Source organism: Mytilus galloprovincialis, chromosome 5 (genome assembly GCF_965363235.1).
Source record: "Mytilus galloprovincialis chromosome 5, xbMytGall1.hap1.1, whole genome shotgun sequence".
NCBI classification, from domain to species: Eukaryota; Metazoa; Mollusca; class Bivalvia; order Mytilida; family Mytilidae; genus Mytilus; species Mytilus galloprovincialis.
In genome coordinates this window covers 86,822,218-86,839,696 of record NC_134842.1, presented here as the reverse complement: position 1 = coordinate 86,839,696, position 17,479 = coordinate 86,822,218, and the positions used below count along the sequence as shown (strand labels likewise).

Below are 17,479 nucleotides of genomic sequence, written 5' to 3'. Positions count from 1 at the left end.
TCTTAATGTTTTACATAATCATCAATAAATGCAAAATCTACTCAGTTCACTTAGATTGACAAGGACAGAGAGTTTCAAGAGTTAACATACTTGTTTTTTTCATCTTTTGCTCAAAATTTTTGCCATCTTTTCTTTTTCTCTGGTTAATTACAAATTTATACATCTCTACAGCCATTTTAAAACTTTTTGAATTTGAATAACTTATTTGTGTCTTTAATACATGTAACATATATATACATTGTATGTGAAACAAAGTCAACATTTTCAGTATGTCATTAAAATTGAACTTTATAGCTCTTTACCTGTTAAGTATGAATACAGTTTACTTAGTACTTCATTGTACTATTGTATTGCCATGTGTGATCTATGAATAATCATAATTACAAAAAAAATGAATTCTATAGACAAATGGAATTGATCCATGATGTATTCTTAGAAATGTATGTGTGAGTGGATTTTTTAAAAGAAATATATGCAATTCAGTATTGTTAACTTTTTGAACTCTATGTAACAGTCTTCACGATGAACTGTTAAATCTACAGGACGGGCGTGCGGAGCTTAATTTTTAAAATTTTTTAATTAGGTTCTGTTGGCCTGTAGATATGATTTTTACAAGCCCGAGAGCATTTTTACAAGCCTGGGCTGCCAGGGCTGCCACTCAGCGTTAAGACTGATGTAATAATACTATATGTTTGCCCATGATACTGTGGGTTTTTGTTGTTCATACTGGTTTACATGGCTCAGTTAAAAAAATATTCTGTGTAATGACTGGTGATTTTTTCAAAAGTCTGCAAACCAGCTTACATATAGATAATTTGTACTTCATTTCAAACTTTTAAATTGGTGGTTTAAAAAGATCTAATATCGTGTATGAAATCCATGAAAACTTTTATCCCATTAGAAAAATAATAAATCAACAGTAATAATTTTGTCAAAAAATTATAAACTGAACGCCAGTTACATATAATATACATGTGCTAGCACAAAAAAAAATAAGATGTCAATTTCTGACACTTTTCAATTACATGTATGTAAATATACATGTAGGTCTTCTTTTAGATAACTTAGTATACAAAGAAGTGTAAATTGGTACTAATTATGATACTGGTGGGTGATAATAATTGAGATTAAGGGATAAGACAGGTGATAATGATTTGACAGGTTAAAAAAACACATTAGTACAGGTGAAGATAGTACTTCCATGTAGAAGATTTTAATAGGAATGTTTGATTGAGAGTTCAAGGTTGTTGCATGGAATATATACTTGAAGCTTTATTCAAAAAACACTTTATCACTGAAAATGGAGGAATGGAAAGAATTGATAATAACTTATTCAGAGAGGTACATATAATACATACATGTATAATAGTTTTGTAAAAGTCTACGAAATGGTTTAATTTTTAAGATTTCATATTTATGGTTACAACAATACCCTAGTATACAGACATTTACAGTTTAATTTTGTGGATTTCTCTAATTCTGTGAGCATTTACACTGGTTTTGCCCAGTATCTGGTTTACCAAGCAATATCAATTTAAACATCTTTGGCACATTCCCCATTTCCATTCTCAATTTTATAGAAACATCTTCTAGCATTTTTCCCTTAAATTAGTTGAATGCAAGTCACCTTTGACCTGACATCTCATTTAAGTTGACTTTTGGCCTTGGTAAGGAATATTTTTCTTGGAAGACTTACCTCAATTTGATTACAAGTGATCTTGGGACCTAAAGGGGTAAGCTCCTGGTGCCCCTTAAAATAGAGAAGAAAGGATAGGGGTAACAAACGATAACACATTATCAGTACATGTACAACGTAAAAAACATACAAAGCAAAGGAATAGTGCTAGCGCTTTCATTATTATAAATCATTTCTCATAGATAGTTAACTTTTGAAAATATAAATTTTGTCAGGGTGTGGCGTTGTAGAATCTATATGTCTTTACATGCACTAAGACACTCAAATTTGCACCTAGTATTTATCATAATTCATTATGTGTCAAATGAAATTTGATTTACAGATTCAGTACATTAGTTGATCATGTTATCAATTTAAAGTTATATTTGTTGCTATTTCAAAACGTTTGTATAGCCTGATTTTTATGCATATGCATGTAAAATGAATTTGTACACTTTGGTAGATCGTTACAGTTTGGGAAAGGTCTGGCAGTTAGTTAAGGTGGTACATAACACTACAGGGAGATAACTCTTTAAACAGCTGAACATTGTCATTTTATAATGTTCTTTATCATATATACTTAAGCATTGATATGATAGCTTTTGCACATGTGTAATGAGCGGAAGTACACAAGCCATAATTTCCCACCCGGGCTGATAACCCATATCAGGGGCGTCTCGTGCAAAAACCCATAACAGTGATTCTCGTGCAAGTTACTTCCGGTGTTTCCGGTATCGATTGTTTTCTTTTCCATTGTGACGTCAGATATTTTTTATGACGACGTCAACATTTATGGGAACTTTTGTGGGGAAAGTTTAGTACTTGCTAACAAATGCCATTGACAATTAAGAATCACTTTATAGTACAACAAACATGGAGTAATAATGATCATAAAAGTAAAACTCTTCCAAATTTCCAATGATTCAAAATGCCTCTATAGGAAATGTTACCATACATATATATGGAGGTAGTGATGCTGTTGTTGGACAATTATAGTATATTTGATTCATAATTCATAACTTCTTTATAAAGTTTTTGACTGGTTTAGTTATTGCATTTGTTTATTTGCCTTACATGAAACTATTGTTGGAAGTATATGATAAAGCGATTAATACATGGCCTTTTCCATATCAGCCTGGGTATCATCCCTCGACCCATATCAGCACCTCGACTCCGTCTCGGGCTGATATGGGGGTCTCGGGATGATACCCAGGCTGATATGGAAAAGGCCATGTATTAATCTCAATATATTAAGCTTCTCAATGATATGAATAAGAGTTTGTATTGTTTAACCTCCATTAATCAAATGATTTTTTTTTGAAATTTTTTTATTTTTGTCAACATGGTTAAAAGTATGTATTATATCTAAATTTTATGAAAGTTAAAAGAGCCAAATAATTTTAGTTCCTGTACGATGTGTTTGGTACCACCTTCAGATGCTGTATAATACTTTTATAAATGACAATTGCAGAGGCGGATTTAGGGGGGGAGGCCTAGGGGTCCTGGGCCCCCCTTTTTTTGGAAAATTTTGGTTGTTATATAGGGAATCACTGAAGCATGACGGGAGCGGCCCCCTCTAAGCCAGTCAGTGGGCCCCCACTTATGAAAATTTCTGGATCAGCCACTGAATTGTAAAAAGTTTGTTGGACATGTTGACATGTGTAGATATTGCAGTTGTTCTCAACCTTTCATGCGTTTGTCCTTTGATCTTCGTGGGTTGTTGTCTAATACGACTGTTTACTACTGTACATCTTATTTGTGTATATATTCTATATTTATATGTGTGTACATTATTGGATGGGGTGTTAGCAGGTTTTATGAGCAAATCATTAACAGATACTGCGACACAATTGTACCAGTATTATCTATTTCTTATCCAAGGAACATTCCAGGATATAAGCAAAGTTTGACTCTTAAAGCTACTAATTTAGATAGATACTTGTATTTTACAACTTTATGATAAGATAAGTCATGTACATTTTACATGTTGTAAGTAGTTCAATCACATAAAAAAGGATCAAATTAACAAAAAGTTTGATTCTTAAGATAATTCATGTACATTATATGTAAGTACAAAAATGTTGCTCAATCAATTAGAACATGTAGAAAAAGGATCAAATCTGTAGACTTTCATGGACCATGCTGGGCTTGACATACTAATGTCACAGAACGCAATTATTTCATCTTGTGACAATAAATATGACTGCTGATCGTGTCAATATTCACTATTTTCTTTGTGTTAAAATTATGTAAATTTTAAAATGAACACAGATTTAAAAGTGTCATGTATATTGTTTTGTAAGCATGTGCAGAAATTCATCTGTTTCAGCTTCATTTACATTATATATTTATTTGTTTTCAGATCCTTGTCGATCATGGACTCGTCCAGATTATCAACTTTTGTTATTTCAATTTTACTGATTGTGTACGGAAGCTTTAGGTAAGTAAAAAAAAAATCGTAGAGAGATATCCAGTCTTAATTAAGGTCTTTTTTATCAGAGTTCCTGTTCTTGCCTGTGGTGGTCATTAGGACCAGAAAGACTACACATATTCAAATGAGGCTGTCGATGCATTTGAAGAAAATTTTAGTTACCAATTATTTCATGCATAACCATGATGACATGGTATATAGTAGATAAGACCAAAATGATTCCAGGGTGTCAGAAGCTATACTAAACTCAAGTGAGATAAACAAAAAAAAGCAAGAATAAACCATCTGGACCACAAACTTTTATTTTGATAATAGGACCACTACATTGAAATTCAGTGGTCACCTTCCTGAATTTTTGTGTGGTCTGTGAGGACTCCGGACTGACTGACTGGATGCTAGTTTAATGAGAACACACTAAATTAATTGTCAAATGAAATTTCAACCTCCTATATCATGTATATAAATATTTGATTAAATAATTAAGTTGATCATAGGCTCTCTCTTATGTCTGCTTTTTTTGGGACCTTTAAAATTTTCTGTTGGTATAAGTAATGTGCTATTCTTTTTTTTTCACCAAATTTTGTTTGACTAGATCTACAAATCCAGAGACCACATTTTCTACATGGACAAGAAGGATCCGACACCCCACAGTTCAACCATCTGTCCTGATAATTATTACATCAAGCAATGAAATATCATTAGGACATTAAACCCTGAGAATCCAGGAAATAAAGTAGACCTTGTGGGAACTAGATCTATAAGATAATTAGATTAGTTTTAATCATGCTTCAGGCAATAAGTTTTTCCAGAATTTTATGTTGTATACACGAATATTGGTAGTACATCTGGCATACATGTGTAGGGTTGTTCACAGATACAAAAAAAAAAAATTTAAAGGGTTTTATGGTATTTGCTCATTATTTAGACTGGTGTACGTATGCTGGTAGATTTCGGTAGCATTTAAAAAAAATATTAAAAGTTAAATAATTTTCACTTTTATGCATTTGACTACATACTGGTAAATTATTCATATTTTTAATAAATAATTTGGATTGATTGATAAAATTAGTGTATAACATTCAGTCCAACTTTTGAATTAGCATGCATAGCAGAGAAATAGCTTATACCAAATCTCAAGTCTGTTTTGACCTTTAAGCTTGTTGTGGCTACCAGTATACCATCTAAACGACGAGTAGCTAGGACAATTCAAAATCTGGAAAAATAAATTGGAGTTAAAAAAGACATAAATGTAAAGATGAATTTTTTATATATCTGTTTATTTTGGTTCATGAAATTTAAATTCCATCAAGTACTGTGAAGTTGAATTTTTGTTGCTCTCCAACAAATAATAAGCTCTCTTTAAAACTTTGAATTTAAATTACAAACCTTTTCATTGCTGTGAATGATCTGACAAAAGGCAGTGTGTATTCAATTATTATTTATATGAAGTGTTAACTTCTTAAATTACAAGTTTGCACCATTAAGGGCTGAAGGGATTTTGACTCTTAAATATTGACCTGTAGCTTCGGCTAGCCTATAGTGTTTTATTAATGAAATGAGCTTCTGAAACAAGTAGATACAGAAATAATCTTAAAATTTGTTTCAAAGGAATGTTAAAGAGGAAAATTGATAAATTCTTTCGAAATTCTTCTATTTTGGCATAGCAATACATGTATACATAACATACAGAAAATATCTTCCAAGGTTGCGAAGATCAAATTGTTTACATTTCTAAGGATATAACAACAAATACAGACATTTATAGCATATATCTATTGTGAACTTATCATTCTAAAATGATATGATCAATACCATCTGGTAACCCATTGATTGTTAATGGTCCTCAAATTAGGATAAAAATAATAATTTCCTAGCTTTATGCTTACATCAGCTGTTAACTATGCTTGATTGGTTTTAATTAAATTCTATTCAGTGTGATACCTGAGTAAGATTTTTGTCACACGTTAAAAACTGGTGCAAAAAACAGATAGATATTTTTGTCATGTTTGTAACATATTTTTACACATAAAAGAATGGTGCAAAAAAAGTCCAGGTTGTTTCTATTGTGTTTTATGACAACTCGTTATTGACTAGTTTTCATGAATTTAACAGGGGTTGGAATGGGTGTTATTTTTAGGATCAGGTTTAGCATTTACACATAAGGCTTTTTTCACAATTTTTCAATGAAAAAAAGACTAGATTGAGAATGGGGGGTAGAAGGGTGTATCATAAAAAAATCCTGAAAAAGAAAAAATCCTATTCCAATAACTTGTCCAGTTTCGTCACAATATAATTATGATTAATTCCAAAATTCCAAAATTTTAAACCATTGTACTGCCCATTCCTCATGTTCCTGAAGTCATGACAATCTCAATTTAAAAAAAAAAAAAAAAGTACTTCAGCCCTCAAAGTGGATCAATGAATCATAAATTGAATTTGGAGCTTAAATACTTTTTGCTATTTTAAAAAATGATTTTTATGGCTGTTTTATGGTGTTAGAGGTATATTTCATACCGTTACTTTGTACTTTTATTTATTTATGATTGATAGTTATAATGAGTAATGACGTGTGATTATTTAACATACATTCAAATGTATTGATAATAACAAAAAAAGGGGAAGTTCCAGTTTTAGTTCAAAAAGGTACAGAGACTCAGAACACAGTTACTCCCTTTCTCCTCGGATCTGCCAGTGGCTCTTGCAGATTGAGCCTATAAAGTTTTCTTCATATAACACCACATTTGATTAGAAACTAAAAAAAAATATATATGCATTTACTAAAGTATAAAACTATCAATTGAATATATAAAACCTATTTGTAAATTTCTTTGTAAAATTTGTGTAAAATAAATGACAAACACAAACAATAATTACTGTTCAATCTGTTGCCATAAATACAGACTCGATAGCTTTTCCATTTGTGAAACCATTTGTAAAACCTGCTGCTTATTGTCACGTGGACATTTTTTTCCATGGATGAATAATTTCAGATGTTTAATAACAGTAACAGATTTTGTGTCAGGCAGTCAAACTTGATTTTTAAGGGAACAAATTATAGAAAGTGATTTTAACCGTTCAATTGTTTAAGTAGTAGTAACCTGTAGTATCTAATTGTGGCCCCAGAACACGGTTGTTGCATATAGACAATAGATACATACTAAAAAAAAATGCATCAGCACTGTCTCAATTATTTTTTAATACAGTTTTAGTTAGCACAAATTCCATCAAAATTGTAGAAAATTCTTATCAGTTATCAGCTCTTACTCAAAATATGGACAATATATACATGTATATATAACTCGTCTAAACATCAACCCAACAATGTTATACATGTGAAGGGGTTCTTCATTACAATTTGACAGATTCAGACATTATTTTTCACTTTCCAAAACCCGACTACAGTACTTTACCTATGAATTCATTACCCCAACAGGGGCCTCGGTGGCCAAGTGGTCTTTAGTTACTACTGTAATCACTAGCCAGTCAACATTGTGAGTTCAAACCACACTCGTGCGGGTGCACTCTACTTCAATCTTAATTGACTAGGATTGTCAGTTTTCCTATCAAAGGTCGGTGGTTTTCTCCGGGCACTTCCTAATGCTTGTAGAGTAAAACTTTGTTTGCCTTATAAAAAAGAAGATGTGGTATGATTGCCAATGAGACAACTATCCACAAAAGACCAAAATGACACAGACATTAACAACTATGCCTTGCTTGCTTTGTTTGTACAAACATTAACCTAAGCTTTGTAAATAAGATTGGCAACCTAAAACAATATTGGTAGGCATAGTTAACAGTGGTTAAACCTGTTTATATTATATTATAATTTGATTGGAGGTTATCCCAATTACAAATGTACAATATACAAACAAAGCAAGCAATTAAGGTAACCAAATTCTTACTCTACATGATGCAGGAAGCTAGCTGTAAAGGCTGGGGTATATTATGGATTTACATTATATTTCCCTGATCTTGCTAAAGCCTTAAAACCAAACAAGTAATTTATGGAACATTGGATTTGTTTTTCTGTATCGAGACAAGTCAGGAGCCAGTAATTCAGTAGTTGTCCTTTGTTACTGTGTGTTCATTCATTATTTTGTACATAAATTAGGCCATCAGTTTTCTCTTTTGAATTGTTTTACATTTGCCATTTCAGGGCCTCTATAACTGTCTATGCTGTATGGGCTTTGCTCATTGTTGAAGGCCACATAGTGACCTGGAGCTGTTTATTCTTTGTCTTGTGGAGAGTTGTCTCATTGGTAATCATACCACATTTTCTTTTTGAAATTAATAAAACTTCTTAAGACTCTTGGGAATTAATTTAGAGCTTGTTATGTTGTATAGACTGTATATTATGACAGACTTAATTACGCCCCCTTGCTCTTTCATGTTTCAAGTGTTGCATTATTTGATTTTGGTCTTTGGTTTGACCTTAAGCCTCTGTTTGATCCCTTGAGGTTGTTCTTTCTTCATGTTTTAATGTAATAGAGATACAGCATCTTATCTTTTATTTCAAGAGCTTGTATGTTTCTTCAAAGTATGATTGACAAGTTATTAGTCTTTTGAAGTTGTAGGTTTTTCTCTTCATCATAAGTTCAACCTGATTACCTTCAAATTGCAAGAGAAAGTAGAAAATGCCAATTAAAAGCAAAAACCAATTTAAAATGTAATTTCTAGTCATGTTTGTGTTCCTTAGTTTTGTAATTTAATCAATACAATACAGTTAAGCATATTAGTTGATGAATTGGTTGAAATAACATGTCTAATAGATGTCATTATGCTAAAGAAAATTAGGCTATGGCAAAAAACTGAATTGATATAATTCTCTATCATAATAAAGCATGTTAAACATGTTTATTTACCCAGGGTTGCATTTAATATTGTAGCAGCCACATAGATCTATATAGGGCTTTATAGAATTTTGACTACTGAACGTGTAGCAAGCCTCCCTTCCCTAGATTTTTTATCAAACATGATGGAATTTTGTGATGGAACAAATTCCATTATCTTGATGGAGTATTGGAACAGCTTTCCAACAACTTTCCATCAATGATGGAAAATGGTTGATGGAAATTTTTTGATGGAATTTGTGTTCATGATGGTGGAAAACTGATGGCATAATTTCCATCTGATGGATAATTGATGGTATTTTTGCCATCTGATGGATAATTGATGGAACATTTTAACTGATGGAATATTTTCCATTACATGTAATTATGCATGGAAACTTGATGGAGAATTGACCATCAGATGGAATTTGAAAATCTTTCCATATATGGCATTTTCTGTGATGTCATAAAACAATATTTGTTCTCTGTCCTCTATAGGTAATCCAGTTACATGTGTGTATCTTTTAGTTCAGTGTCCCATTGGGATCTCTGTCCTTAAAGTTGAATTAGTTGATGGCAAATTCTGCAAAATATAAATAAAAGAATCTAGCATATTATAAACATCATAAATCAGAATAAGTTAACATTGTAAAGACATAAAGTAAGGTTATTAGTTACTTGTCATTTGTGGATATATAAATGTATAATTGTCAGTCATACCACAGATCTCTAATTTTGGTTTAGGATGGAATTCCATCAAGTACCATCAAATTTCCATCAATTGTCCATCAAGTGTTGATGGAAAATGAAGAAATTGATGGAAGATCTAGGGAAGGGCTAGCTGCTATAAAGAACTATTTAGCAGCTAATATGTCTGGCTAGCAACACGTTGAGTACTAGACAAATATCTGTGTGACCCAGGGCTGCCAAGTCTCAAGAATTTAGCGTGAGACTCGCACATGTTCATCCTTTTTTGTCGGCAGTTTCCTTTGATCTTTTCAATTTTGGCCAAATCTCACGCATTTGCTTTATGAAAAGTTTGCAGGACTTTGTGACCTATCTATGTAGCTGCTACAATATTGAATGCAACCCTGTACTTCATGTATGTAACTGTCCCAGATAAAGGGTGTCTTTAATTCGACGGTTTTGCCTTAGTTTAAGCAATTTATTAAGGTACTTTTAACATTATTACAGTATTTTTCATGTAATAAAGATTAAAAAATATTATTATAAGAATTTTTCAATTTTAGAAAGTACCAATTTAAAGAAATATACAAATTAACTTAACCCTTCAACCCTTCAACCCTTGAAAAAGCAAATAAAGAATAAATTTATTATTAGGCCCCTTTATCATTGAAGATGTTTAAGTTTTTGAAAAGTTCTGTTATAATCTTATGTAAATATCACATACTAAAGTTTAATGACAATAATATTTGATTTTTAAATTGAATTTTTAGAGAGCACAACATTACATCATAAAGGAAAATAGAATATCGAGATTTCATTGTGGTATGATTGCCAAAGAGACAAAGTTATAAACTTTTCTTTCGAGACCAATTAAGGCCATGGATTTAAAAGCTGTAAAAAAAATATATGTATGATCGTTTCTCTCAGTTTAGTGTATATAGGTTTCAATTATTCCTGTTTGTGTTTGTTATCCCCATATAGTTTTCATTTCTTAGATAAAAGTTGACCACGGTACCAAAACTTCTTACTCAGGTTTACAAGTGATGTAAAAATTCAGAAAAGCTTGTCTTTGAAGAAAATCATGTGTTCAATGGTGCTTTTCAAAAAAGTAATTATTTAAAGATATAAAATAGTAGATAGCTATTGTTTTCTACCTTGAGTACAAGGTTACTACCATCTGTAATTATACCCCCGCTTAAAAAAAACTGGAGGTATAGTGTGTTACCTCTTTATTTGTCTGTCCCATTTAATTTCTTTTGTTAAATTGAATCACATGATGATGTTTTATTTTATCATTTTAATGATCATTTGGTCTTGTGACATTAAGAAACTGTTATACTTAAAAGATATTTATATATTTTATTTCTGAAAATTGGACTCCCATAAAAAAATGCTGTCAATCATTGTTCTGAGTAACATCTGGTTTGTTAGAATTTGTTATAAAACATTTTGTTGTGTAACACACTGATATTTTCACGAATTAATTTCCTTTGTGTAGTATGAAACTGAAAAAAAAAATGTGTTCATGTTTAAGCTGATACAGATGTTTTGTACTGTCTTTGTCTGATTAATTTTATGCTAGTACAGATTTAAAAAAAAAATTGTCTCCGAATAATTTCATGTTGTTACATATTTTTTCATGAATTTATTGTCTTTGTCAGTACTAATTTGTGTAGATTATTGACAAGAATTAGTCAATACTTGTAAAAAAGATCGAATCATTGTTTGTTATTTTATGTAAACTGGACACATGCATTACTACTAACAATAATAGCAATAAGAATAGAATTAACAAGAACTATCTTTAAAAAAGTTATCCGACATATTTAAATTTGAGTATAAATTATGTTTAAAACTATCATTTCGATAACCTTCAGAAGCACAAAGATACCATTTAAATAACGTTTTCTCTGTTTGTGTTCAGTATTCTCGGTCCTCGTATCTTTCTGTTTACATTCACCAAAACCCCGTGGAAATCTCACATGCGTAGGTGCGTTCTAAAAGTCATCTACATTCGTACAACAAAGTTTACATTAAAAATTATATAATTGTCCCGAATAAACAGCTGTCACGGATGCAAAGAGCTATTGGAGAAACAATTATTTTAATAAAAATATAAATCTTTGTAAGATCTAGTTCAAATATTTATAGTTTTTCATTTGCTTTCCATCACCATATAATTAACATGACGTTTTTTCAAACACAACCAAATCACCCACCATGACAGCATTTTGTCCAATCACAGAAAGGATTTTTGAGAATGCATATTGTGTTGCCATACTTAAGCCTCCTTAAGTTCAAAGGGCACAAACCGAAACTATACCGACTACGTCGGAAAAATTCATTTGTCATGTGTGTTGATCCTTAGAAATTTTTCAAGATGTCTTCGAAGAAAAAAAAAAGGACTTAAAAAAAATCAATCTTTCTATTTTTCATCATAGAAAAACATTGAATACTAGTATTCTCATCTTTGTTAAGAGATAAAGCTTTTCACTAACTCCCCCCCTCCCCTTTTCCATCCCACACACAGGACCTTAAATTGTGTTTCTGTAATGTTCATGCAGCTAATAGTTAATGTTCCATGGAATAAGCAATAATTGAATTAATGGTAATTATATGAAAATAAACTAATACACATGAGACACCAATAAAGATTTGATATTCATTTACAAATAGAAAGATAAAGCAATTAAACTATTAAGCATGTTAAGTGGGGTTTCCTATCTATACTATTAAACAAGAAGACCTCATTTTGTGTGTCCCTCATTTTGTGTGTCCCTCATTTTGTGTGTCGCTTCTCTTCTTTCCACATAGTCGCATTTATCATCCATTCATATGATTATTCATATTGAGTTATTTTTGGAAAAAAAAGAGAAAAAAGGCATCCAGATATTGTCCCGTCATTGGACGAAATTTTAAGTCAGATTAGACTTCCGGTTTGCATTTTTCTGTATACTTTGAACATACACATACTACGAATAAGTATTTTCAGAATTTTATCTGCTATCATTTTCAAGTTCACTACCCATGGCAGTCACAGAGTTTATTAAATAGAGGGGTCTGTATACTATATCAATGACCACCATGGATCGATTAATAAACTTAGAATTGAAAGTAAATACACTTTATTTATATAGTAATGAATGTTCATAATATAGAATATATATAAGCACTTAAATTATTCATGTGAACTTTTGATACCTTTTCTGAAATTTTCCAGTCATTAAATCTTTTACAAAATTCATTGATTACAAAAAATAAGAAGATGTGGTATGATTGCCATGTTGAGACAACTCTCCACAAGAGACCAAAATGACACAGACTGACAGAGATTAACAACTATAGGTCACCGTACGGCCTTCAAAAACGAGCAAAGCCCATACCCCATACTCAGCTTTAAAAGGCCGCAAAATGACAATGTAAAACAATTCAAACGAGAAAATTGGCGGCCTTATTTATGTACAAAAAATGAACGAAAAACAAATATGTAACACATAAACAAACGACAACCACTGAATTACAGGCTCCTTACTTAAATGTGTATAACATACTAAATGTATGTTCATTTTGAAATTGATAGAAAACCAAAATTTGGGAACTTTGGAAATAAAGGTTCAGAGATAAACAAAAATTTTCCTGTCCCCAATAACGTATGACTTATGATACTTTTGCTGAAATTCTCCAGTCATTCAGTATTTTACAAAACAACACTTTACATACTTTAAACTAGCTTTGAATGCCTGCGATTTTGCGGGTGTGTTCTAGTAAATATTACTTTAATAGGTTTATGTATCAACTCTCATATTCAATTTAAAGTGGGTTAGGTGCAAACTATCCAGATCGAAAGTCACAAATACAACTAAAAATTAGAAGATGTGGTATGATTGCCAATGAGACAACTCTCTGCAAGACACAGAAATTAACAACTGAAGGTCATGATTTGTCCTTCAACAATCATATATCTTTTCCTCTGATCTTATCTGAACAAATCAAAGTTAATTTGTTTCAGATGAATTGAAAACTATTATCTCTGAAAAGTCAGCTCTTTATAATTAGTCAAGTAATAAAGATTATACATTCAAGAAGGATTAAAACTATGGAAACATAAATGATAGACAATTATAGTCATAAGCATCATAAGTGCTGGGAAATTGTCATAGATTTTTCTTTAAATAAGAGGATTAAATGTAAACATTATCAATTGTTATCAGAGGAAGTATTATAAGTCCAAACAAAAGATTATAGACGGAAATATCACCCTATCATGGATGTTTAGACAATTATATAGTGCTCACTTCCTATATTTTATGTGATTTTTTGCATGAACCCATTTAATTGACATCAAGAATATATACAAATATTAGGGATAGTTCTAGAATTGTTTTTTTTATGAAATTTTTAAAAAGTCTAAAGGATAAGTATGTTTGTATCAAATAAATAAGAAGATGTGGTATAAGTGCAAATAAGACAACTCAAAGTCAAATGTGTAAAAAGTAAACAATTATAGGTCAAAGTTTGGCCCTTTGCTTACACTGAATAGCAAGCTATAAAAACTAGGCCCTAAATGACAAGTGTTAAAAAATTCAAACAGGAAACTGTTACAAGCAGTCTAATCTATATAAAAAAGCTGAAAAAACAAGAAAAGAGAAATATCTATTAACCACACGAACAAAAACAGCAACTGAAGTTACTGAACAACATTTTTTTTGACAGTACAGTAAGTGAGTTGCATAAATATAGATTCCTACACTGCAACAAGTGTATTAGATATTTCTCCACTCGAGACAGTTAAGTTTTATTATTTAAAGTGTGAGGCTTGCCGAGGTCTTTAAATAACTAAAAATAAACTGTCGAGAGTTGAGAAATATTGTAATACATGAGTTATAGTGTCTGTTTCTGTTTCTCTAATGGTTTTTATCCTTCTTTTTCAAAGGTTTTCAGAAACTTGTGTTCTTTATATGTGATGTCATAGGCATTGTTGCATGACGTCACAATAGGAAAATTCAGAAGAGAACAAAACATTTAGACGCCATAATTAAATTTCGACTAATCATTTGCAGAGAACAAATTTTTCACTAGTGAGGAGAAATATTTTTCTCACACCGGTCAGGAAATGTGAAATTATCACAAAAATTAGATAAAATATGATAATAAAACCATTATTAGAGAGTTGTCTCTATGTCTGAGTGGCACTCATACCAAATCTTATTTGTTCTACATTTGTTGGTGATATTTTCAGTTGTAGCTGTAGTACTATATCTACTACTATGTGTCTTATACATGTTATGATGTAAGTTATATTTAGAACGAATTATGTACAGATGTACATTTGATCACTGATGTCTTAATTTTACCAATCAGTCTTTCATTTCCTGAATATTACTCAAATATTTCATTTCATCTTTCTAGGAACTTAATCAAAAATTGTTTTGATTTTTTAGTTAAATACTTTGTAATAAAATAGGTTTATATATAAATTGTTTTGAATTTTTAGTCAAATATTTTGTAATAAAAAGGTTTATAAAGGATTTGGTTATGTGCAGTCTAAATCTTTTTAATGTAAGAAAATATCATTAACTGAGCCATTAACATTTGGATATAACAGGATAATACTGTACAATACTTTTATATAATGTCCATTGAAGTAGCATGCTCAATAGTTTATACAATGTTTGGATTGGCTCTGTGGAATAACTGTTATATACACTTAAAAACCAATCTGAACTGGCTTAATGACTTTATAATATAATTGAATTGAGTCCTGGTAATGATATAGAATACAGTACACAGTAGTGTTATAGACTGATTTAAACCAAATTATTTTTGTCCAGGGAACTATTTGAAATGAGGATATGTTATTGTGAAATAATAAATGATAATAGAAAATTTCTGAGAACCTTTAGATAATTCCTGATAGTTCTGATATTAAGATGATTTTCACAAAAAGCATAATGTTATAATTTATTTATTGTAACAAATTACAAGGGAAAATGTCCAACAAATATTACGAATATAAAAATGAATAGATAATTGTTTGAAGGACGAGGATGTATACTCCTAAAGGTCACTGCATGATGTACTACCTTTGATATTGAGCAAAATCCTCACTGACTATATCAAGCTATAAAAGGCCCTTGGATGAAAAATATGAAACAATTCAACATTGACAATTCACTAAATATCTTTTAGGATAGAACTATAACTGAAAAAAAAATAAAGCAAAATAAATTTTTGTCATATTGATATTGTACAAAATCTGAGCTAGATCACACAATATGAAACATAAATAACCCTTTAACAGCACTTACACATCAAAAAGCTTCACTTCGTGACTCAAGGCTGATTTTTTTTATAGGATCATATACGATAACCTAGGAATTGTTACTGTTTATATGTATTCCTTATATGGAAGATATTTCTAATATATTTCTTAAAATTGATCTACTTCTTACAATTTTTGAACAGGAAAAGATCCAATATTCAATTTAAGTATACATTTTGTTTATTATTTCAGATCTCTGAATATGGAGAAGGAAAATGTAGAGAGGGAAAGAGAGAAAGACAAAGACAGCTTTATAGGAAATACTTCAGCAGAAAATGAGAGTAGTATGTTGATTATAAATCTACTTTACTTTAAAGTGTATTGTATTCTATAAATTCATGTATTTTTTATGATTTTAAATTTGACAAAATTAAGATGGAATAAGAATTGCAATTTTGATAGTATTATTTGCATGCAGCTATAAAAATCAACTTCAATCACAATAATTAAATTGATCTTGCATTTTACCATTCTTCCAAATTGAATAATAAGTGGACTCAAAAAAATATCTCTACTTTCATGTGACTTTTAAGGTCTATGTAAAGGCCAGATGATATCCGCTTTAAATTGATTCTTTTGATCTTTTTTTCAAACGATTTCAAAGGTTGGGGTAACAAGAGACTGGAGTTTAGGTTTTCCATTAATGTTATAAAACATGTTAACATGATACTGTTTACCAAAGTTTCTAGAACTACCCACATCATGTATCTTCATCACTAAAAGTTCTAAAAATTAAAAATAAAATAAAAAACAACTTGAACTGAAAAACAACACATGCAATCCAGCAACTCGCTGCTAATATTTCTAAATTATATTTTTAGCTCTGAAAACCATCAGCAATTTAGTTACACTGTATATTAGTGCATAAATTCATCAGAAATTTTGTTTTTCATTGTAGACATGCAGACCATAGATACGTGTCAGGCGGCATTTTTACCGATCGGAGCCTCAGTTTCACTTCTGATCATGTTCTTTTTCTTCGATTCTTTACAGATGGTCTTTGCAATTTGTACTGCAGGTAGGTATTTAAGTTTAGAAAGAAAATAGTGATTATGCATATAGTTAAAATAAAGTGTTGTCATTGATTGAATTTCTTTTGGTGATGACATTATTAACCAATCACAAAATTTGGTGTATGCTTTTGAAATTTTACCCATAATGCATTTGATTTTGAAACAACAGATTAAAAAAATATTAATGTAAGATAAAAATTAAAACCAAAAATTTTATCTGAGTATGCTTTAGAGAATGCATTAGATTATGAAACAACAGATTTAAAAAAAAATTTTAAATAAGAATTTCAATCAATGATTTTGACCAAAAAACCATGCATCATTATACCAGTACTTAATTGACATGTTATAAACAAAGCAATTACAGGAAAGAGAACTTTATATACATATATATTCAACTGTTCAAATCTACAAAGTGAATTCAAAATGTCAGGTCTCTTAGGATTTTTTTTTAGACAAAGATTTGTTATCTAGTCAGATAATTAGCTCTGTTTGATGATATTATCTTATTTGAGCATTTAA

At 30.6% G+C, this 17,479-nt stretch overlaps 1 protein-coding gene across 2 annotated transcripts in view; it reads left to right on the top strand.

Moving 5' to 3' along the window:
- LOC143076611 (signal peptide peptidase-like 3) overlaps nucleotides 1–17,479 on the top strand; it is a 45,362-nt gene that overhangs the window by 8,460 nt on the left and 19,423 nt on the right. The window contains exons 1-4 of one of the 2 annotated variants that reach the window (XM_076252432.1): nucleotides 1,230–1,341; nucleotides 4,038–4,115; nucleotides 16,137–16,228; nucleotides 16,843–16,962. In XM_076252432.1, the coding sequence (XP_076108547.1) occupies nucleotides 1,301–1,341; nucleotides 4,038–4,115; nucleotides 16,137–16,228; nucleotides 16,843–16,962 (331 nt within the window). In that variant the 5' untranslated portion in view covers nucleotides 1,230–1,300. Of the gene's footprint in view, nucleotides 1–1,229; nucleotides 1,342–4,037; nucleotides 4,116–16,136; nucleotides 16,229–16,842; nucleotides 16,963–17,479 lie in introns of those variants that run through there. The other variant, XM_076252431.1, reaches the window with a different exon arrangement.